General features: G+C 44.0%; 1 protein-coding gene across 2 annotated transcripts in view; it reads left to right on the top strand.

The window, feature by feature from the left end:
* ncbp3 (nuclear cap binding subunit 3) overlaps positions 1 to 7,490 on the top strand; it is an 11,275-nt gene that overhangs the window by 2,818 nt on the left and 967 nt on the right. Inside the window, exons 3-12 of one of the 2 annotated variants that reach the window (XM_037687212.1) lie at positions 1,156 to 1,261; positions 1,337 to 1,462; positions 1,536 to 1,649; positions 1,722 to 1,867; positions 2,618 to 2,723; positions 4,576 to 4,675; positions 5,039 to 5,148; positions 5,228 to 5,534; positions 5,815 to 5,963; positions 6,065 to 6,247. In XM_037687212.1, coding sequence (XP_037543140.1) covers positions 1,156 to 1,261; positions 1,337 to 1,462; positions 1,536 to 1,649; positions 1,722 to 1,867; positions 2,618 to 2,723; positions 4,576 to 4,675; positions 5,039 to 5,148; positions 5,228 to 5,534; positions 5,815 to 5,963; positions 6,065 to 6,247 — 1,447 coding nt within the window. Of the gene's footprint in view, positions 1 to 1,155; positions 1,262 to 1,336; positions 1,463 to 1,535; positions 1,650 to 1,721; positions 1,868 to 2,617; positions 2,724 to 4,575; positions 4,676 to 5,038; positions 5,149 to 5,227; positions 5,535 to 5,814; positions 5,982 to 6,064; positions 6,248 to 7,490 lie in introns of both variants that reach the window. The other variant, XM_037687211.1, reaches the window with a different exon arrangement.

The raw sequence follows: 7,490 nt of genomic DNA, 5'->3' as shown, positions 1-7,490 counted from the left end.
TTAAATAAAGGTTAATAAATGTTAAATAAAGGTTAATAAATGTTAAATAAAGGTTAATAAATGTGAAATAAAGGTTATTAAATGTTAAATAAAGGTTATTGAATGTTAAATAAAGGTTATTAAATGTTAAATAAAGGTTATTAAATGTGAAATAAAGGTTAATAAATGTGAAATAAAGGTTAATAAATGTGAAATAAAGGTTAATAAATGTGTTTTTCCAGCATGCTGCAAGTTGCTGCTCTGGCATTGGCTTTAACAGTACACGTGGTTCACGTGTACTGTTAAAGCCAATCACGAAACTTGGCACCAGAAGACAAGGCGTATTTTGATACTTAGTACTACAGAAGCAGTTCGGTCGGTACCATAAAAGAACCAAGGTTTGGTACTCAACCCATGTCATGTGTGGGATTTCTCCTTCTGCCTGGCTCCTGAGCTAGTGGGGACGCTGTCTGCTCTGTGGTACAGAGTCCTGATGACTCCTAACTTGTGCTCCAAAGGGTGATGGGAGTCAAACTGCAAATACTGGTCTGTGTGGGTGGGTTTGTGGTACACCTCAGTTATGTCCTTTATCAGAGACCTACCCATCCATCATTAAAGAGGGGCGGAGCCTCCGTGTTCAACTGTCCCCCTCTTACAGTGCTGTTATTGCCAGTATCACTCCGCCCCCTGTGAATAACAAACAGCCATCAGAACACTAATGATCCGGTGTTCTCCTTGATCATGTGAGCAGCTGGTTGTGGATGTCATCAACAAACTGGTGGACGCACTTTGAGAAGGGGTTATTTAAAAGACCGAGTTTGATGCAGCTCCTGTGACTGAAGAAGTCCTTCGGATAAAAGATGAAACATTTCAATAAGAATCCTTCCAGAGGACCTGACTCGGGCCCGTTTACACGAGAACAACCTCTGGAAACGTCTTTTTCCATGTTCATTGGGATTAATCAAACAAAAAATGAGCGGGTTTACAGGAAAACACTGTAGTTTCCATGTCAGTCGGGTTGCCAGATAAGAAACGATGAACTATAGTACTGTGACTTTAAAGTGATAGTATGTTGACCTAAACTGTCATGTGCTGAGTAAAGACTTTCTAAGATGAGATCTTTGTGTGTCCCGAGCCTCTGGAGTCAAACGTTTGTTTTTGTTCTTTGTTTACTAGGAAGCTCTAGAAAAGAAGGAGAAGCGAGCGAGACGTTTTCATTTCCGCTGCGAGGACACTGTCTGTCAGAGGACTGTCTTCCTGGACAAAGACGCTTTGAGTAAAGGTGTGACTCGGCGTTTTGTTTCTGCTTGTTTACTAACAGTTTGTTGACTCTGTCGTCTTCTTCTGTGGCGTTCAGCCATCCCCAAACTGCGCATGGAAGCAATCCACGTGACGGGCGTGGACGACATGAGCACCCAGGATGTCTTCGGCTACTTCGCGGAGTATCCGCCTGCGCACATCGAGTGGATCAACGACACTTCCTGTGAGTCTCCAAACAGAACCTTTAAATGTTCTGCTCTGAGTGGCGCCAGCTCACCTGTTCCTTCGTCTCCTAGGCAACGTGGTCTGGCTGGACAACGACACCTGCATCAGAGCGCTCATCAACACCAGCCGGATGGCTGAGCCTGAGCTCGTTACCACGGCAACAGAGTCCCACGAGCAGAGCCAAGGTCAGAACCGGGCTCCATGAGTTCTGGAGCTGCAGGGCATTGTGGGTAAACGAGTCTGTTTGAACACTGTAGATCGCCAAGCTCAAGGCTCAGATGACGATGATGAAGAGGAGGGAGAGGTGGATGAAGAGGAGGAGGAGGAGGAGTCAGTGAAGAAGAGCAGAGATGAAGAGGCGGAGCCACTGAAGAAGGAAGGCAGCGGCCAAGTAGATCAGAGGGTACTGTGATGTCATGTCTTGATGGTAATGACTCGGCTGTTTGATGGATGACTCGGATGTTTGATGACTCGGATGTTTGATGGGTGACTCGGATGTTTGATGACTCGGATGTTTGGTGGATCACTCGGATGTTTGATGATGACTCGGATGTTTGACGATGACTCGGATGTTTGACGATGACTCGGATGTTTGATGACTCGGATGTTTGATGATGACTCGGATGTTTGATGGGTGACTCGGATGTTTGATGATGACTCGGATGTTTGATGATGACTCGGATGTTTGGTGGATCACTCGGATGTTTGATGATGACTCAGATGTTTGATGATGACTCGGATGTTTGACGATGACTCGGATGTTTGACGATGACTCGGATGTTTGATGATGACTCTGATGTTTGGTGATGACTCAGATGTTTGATGATGACTCTGATGTTTGGTGATGACTCAGATGTTTGGTGATGACTCAGATGTTTGATGATGACTCTGATGTTTGATGATGACTCGGATGCTTGATGATGACTCAGATGTTTGATGATGACTCGGATGTTTGACGATGACTCGGATGTTTGACGATGACTCAGATGTTTGATGATGACTCTGATGTTTGATGATGACTCAGATGTTTGATGATGACTCGGATGTTTGACGATGACTCGGATGTTTGACGATGACTCAGATGTTTGGTGATGACTCTGATGTTTGGTGATGACTCGGATGTTTGATGATGACTCGGATGTTTGTGTCTCAGATGGAGCTGTCTGAAGCTGAACGAGAGTCTCTGCTGAGGAACGACCTGCGACCCGTCATCAAACCGTTCAGAGGAAACAAACTGCTGCTGCGCTTCGCCACGCAAGGTCACACACAATTGTGTTCGAATTGTTGACAGTGTAGTTTGAAATGGTTTTTAAATCTACATGTGATGTTCTATCTTCTACATTGGACCTCAGAACTGGGTCACATGGTCTCACAAACGTCCAGAAGCTGTACATCAGTGGACCATAATGCATTGCGTCCTGAGCCGCCACATATTCCTCCTCTGACTGAGCTGCAGGGTTAGAAAAATATTAAATTCAAGCTCAAACTATCTAAAACATTAAAACTCAAACGTGTTGTAAATGTTTAAATTTAAACATGTTCAACGCAGTTTCCCCGACCAGCCATTATTCAAGCTGGGCACCCCGCCTTCCGAACCAAACTGCACCCCACCCCCAAATTTTTTAAGTTTTTAATGAAGTCATTGGTGGGCTGGACTTAAACTGGGCCATTTCAGCTGATGTAAAGCTGCGGCTCACATGTTGTCTGCAGCTGTGAAGTCACTGAAGCTGTTAATGTTGCTCTTTGTTCCTGTAAAACACACGTGTGTAAACTAGGGACGGGGCCGATCCAGTATCGGCCTCCGATACCAGCATAATTTACTCATCAGATTTTTCTGATCCATGATGCACGTTGGCTTCAAACTATGGGATGGATTTCCTGAACGTGTCTCATGATCCAGAGTACTAAGACCCGCCCCACATTCAGGAAATCCAGTCCATAGTTTGCAGCAGCTGCAACATGAGGACTGAGTTAGCAGCACTGTGGCTAACAGCTAACAAACTTTCATGTAAACATGTCGCTGTGTGGAAGTATTTTACACTGAACACCACAAGACAAGACAGCAACGTGCACGGTCTGCAGAGCCACAGCGCCACATTAAACCACGGTCAAGTTAGTTTTACGATGGACATTCGAGCTCCGGGGCTTCAGCGGTCTGCTCCTCTCACTGAACCTGAAGCAGGCGACTTGACCCCGGCCAGCCACGTCCAACCTGTCCCGCTCCGTCTGCCCGTCTCCGAGGAGGGACAGACTGAAATGAGAGTGAACAAGAAGAAGACGTCGCTGAAGCCCCGGAGCTCAAATATTTACTGAGAAGTTGCTAAACTTCATCATTAATGACCAACAGCTATCAGTTGGAGAAAACGAAGGATTTCACAGTTTGATACTTGCAGCCAAGATCTAGTTGAACCTCCAGGAGACATTTATCAGAACAACAGGAGACAATCATAAAAAACACATTTGAAAATTAAATATATTAAAAACATAAACAGCTACATTATAAAGTGATGTAAAATACTAAAAACAGGAACATGTCTGTTGGTTTGTCATGAACTTAGCAGGTTTTTGAAGACATTTAACATTTAATTAATTTATTCATCAAAATTTAAAAGAAACAAAAACAAACTAAATCATCAAGAAGAAAACATTGAATGAAAAGAGTTCAGAAAGAAGAAAAATAATTTTATATCTGCCCCTTATTTAAAAACAATATTAAATAACTTTAAACGATCACTTAAATTAATCACTTTAATATTCACTTTAAAACTAGGAATAAAAAGAAACGTGTTTTAAAGTTAGAATCTAATTCTAAGTTTAAAACTTCTCCAACTTTAATAAAACTTCCCTGAAGTTGTCTTGTTGGACATGCATGCATAGATTTGTACAGATTGTACTTGAGGAGATTATTACAGCCTCATGTAAAATCAATGATCAGGATATTGGATCGGTATCGGACGATACTCAGACTTGGGGATCGGGATCAGATCGGAAGTTAAGAAATGTGGATCGGTGCAACTCTAGTTTAAATAAATGTTGTCTCATGAATCTCCTCGTGGGTTTCTGCTCTGAACGTTCCTCAGGTTCTCAATGGTGTTTGCTCTTCTGTTGCAGATGATAAGAAGGAGCTGGGAGCGGCCCGGCGCAGCAGATACTACATGAAGTACGGAAACCCAAATTACGGCGGCATGAAGGGTATCCTCAGCAACTCCTGGTCAGACTCCTCACCGTCAGCGGGGACACTCTCTGGGTTTAGCTGCAGCTCCGTGGGGTTTCAACGCTCATCGGTCATTTGTGCTGTGCACCACACGGACAACCTGTCTGACAACTGTTTAGTTTCATAGCTTCCATCTTTCAGAGCAAACTGGTCTGACAGTGCTCACTGGTGGTGTGGAGGAACACCAGTTAAAACATTAAGAAAATCAGTCAGTAAAGTTATGCGTTAATTAAAATATATGAGATTATCATAGTTGATGAGATGTGACTCCTAAAACTAATGACGAAATAAAACATCAAACTGACTAAAATAAAACAAAAACACAATTTTTGGATGTTTCCTGTTTCCTGTTGTGTTCAGGAAGAGGAGGTATCACAACCGCCGCATCCAGAGGGACGTCCTCAAGAGCAAGAAGCCCCTGATCGGAGACAGCATGGGACACACCCCACCGTACACGCACCGACACTCGGGTAAAACCTCAGTCTGAAGCAGGTCGGCTGCCTAATGTCTCTTTCTGTTACCCAGAATCCTCTGCTTCCTATCTCTCAGCTGATCTGGTCAACCTGCCCGAGGAGCCTATCAAGGAGGAGGAGGAGGACGAAGAGGATGACGATGACAGAGACGAGGACATGGACTCAGACGACAGGGTAGTGGAATACAAGGACAGAGGCAGCGGCTCGCGGTTGGCAAGGGCGGGGCTTCAGAGCCGGACGGAGCGTTCTCCGTCTCCATGGTCAGAGTCAGACGAGATGGATTATGACCTGGAGCTGAAGATGATCTCTACACCTTCACCCAAGAAGAGCAAGAAGATGACGATGTACGCCGACGAGCTAGAAACTCACCTGAAGAGCATCCGGTCAGAGCCGCTCACCTACTTAAAAGCTGTTCCCTTCTGCTTAAAAGCTGTTCCCTTCTGCTTAAAAGCTGTTCCCTTCTGCTTAAAAGCTGTCCACACCTACTTAAAACCTGTCCACACCTACTTAAAACCTGTCCACACCTACTTAAAACTTGTCCACACCTGTTTTGTACTCGCCTGTTTGTTTCAAACCTGTTCACCAGTTAATCTTGAACACGTAACTTTTTCTCATAAATTAGAATCAGTTTGAGTCTGACCGCAGGTTTTTTGTGTCTTACAGAAACCGGATTGGTGAGTCGGGATCACAGACCACAACCAAGTCTTTGTCGCCCCCTAAGGTGACGGATGTTCGGCAGCTGCTGGAGGAGAAGCGACAGGGTCAGTCTCAGCAGAGACAGCGCTCACCTGTGGCCAACAGTGGGAAGACAGGTGAGCCGACGGATCCAGGTGTTCTGGTAGATCCAGATGAGCTGATGGATCCAGGTGTTGGTCCAGAACATGGATTCTTCTTACTCTGAAACTGTCTGCAGATGTCCGGCAGCGACTTGGAAAGAGACGGTACTCTCCAGACAGACGGCATTCCCCCTCTCCTGTCTCCTCCCAGGACACGCCTCCAGCCAGAGAGCCAATCAGCAGTGTGCACCGCAGACTGGGCGTGGCCAGTCAGGACAACAGGGTCGTCTACTCAAAGTCCTCCAAAGACAGAAAGACGAGTATGAAAACTGCAGCACACATCCTTGTCGTATTCTTTAAAGTTTCTGCTGCAGAGGAAACTACTTTATTTAACAGTAAAAATCTAAACACAAAGAGCAAACAAGGTCACACAAGAAAACTACACAATGGAAAAAGTTAAGAATAAAACAGTCAAAACATTTATTCTCCCAGTCAGCGTCCACATTTCAACCTGAGGGCGACTGGAGACTGTAAGGGTGTGGCAGGGGAGAGCGAAGGAGGTTCTAGTAACGTTTTTAATGTGGGGGATAAAAGACGTGTCCTGATCAAAAATAACACCAAGATTTTTAACATTAGAGCAGGAGGACAGATTAATGCATCTAAGGAGGGAGAAAGACTGAAACATTCATTCCTAAGGTGCTCAGGTCCAAAAACTAAAACCTCAGACTTGTCTGTGTTCTAAAGGAGAAAACTAAGGGTCATCCAGGTTTTTATGTCTTTAAGACATGCTTGTAGTCTAAGTAGCTGATTGGATTATTTGGGTTTAATGGACAAATATAATTGTGTGTCATATCCTGATGCTTGCTCAATAATCCAGGTAAAAAAAAATCTAAAGAAGTTAAGTCTGGTCCCCTGGACTGGTCCAGAAAACAAAAAAAAAATTGTAGAAACGTTTCGTCTTTCATCCGAAAGACTTCGGTCTGAGGAGCTGTTTTCAGCTCTGTCTTATAAATAGCACCTTCTCATAGTGGATCAACCACTGATTGATTGATTGATTGATGATAACTGTGTATCATCAGCATAACAATGAGCATTTATCCCATGCTGTTTAATAACTTTACCTAATGGAAGCGTATACAAGGTAAAGAGTATTGGTCCAACCACTGAACCCTGAGGAACTCCATGATTAACTTTGGTGTATGATGACGATTCATTATTTATATTTACAAATTGGAATCTGTCAAATAAATGATTTAAACCAATTTAGAGCCGTTCCTGTAATTCCAACATCATACTCAAGCCTCTGTAGTAGATTATACTATGATGAGCTCTAAACTCTGACTGAAACGTTTCAAACAGATTTCTAAGTAAATATTTGTCTTAAGAAGTGTCAGAAATGAAGATGTTGAGGTTCTCCTTAGGAGAGACAAGGATGGAGAAGATCAGGAATGAGATCATCAGAGGTACAGCACAGGTTGAACACCTGGGAGATAAAGTTAGAGAGGACACACTGAGATGGTTTGGACATGTCCAGAGGAGGGACGGTGGTTTGGACATGTCCAG

Source organism: Nematolebias whitei, chromosome 14 (genome assembly GCF_014905685.2).
Source record: "Nematolebias whitei isolate Nwh7 chromosome 14, NemWhi1, whole genome shotgun sequence".
Taxonomy (NCBI): domain Eukaryota; kingdom Metazoa; phylum Chordata; class Actinopteri; order Cyprinodontiformes; family Rivulidae; genus Nematolebias; species Nematolebias whitei.
This window is presented reverse-complemented; position numbering and strand designations above follow the sequence as displayed.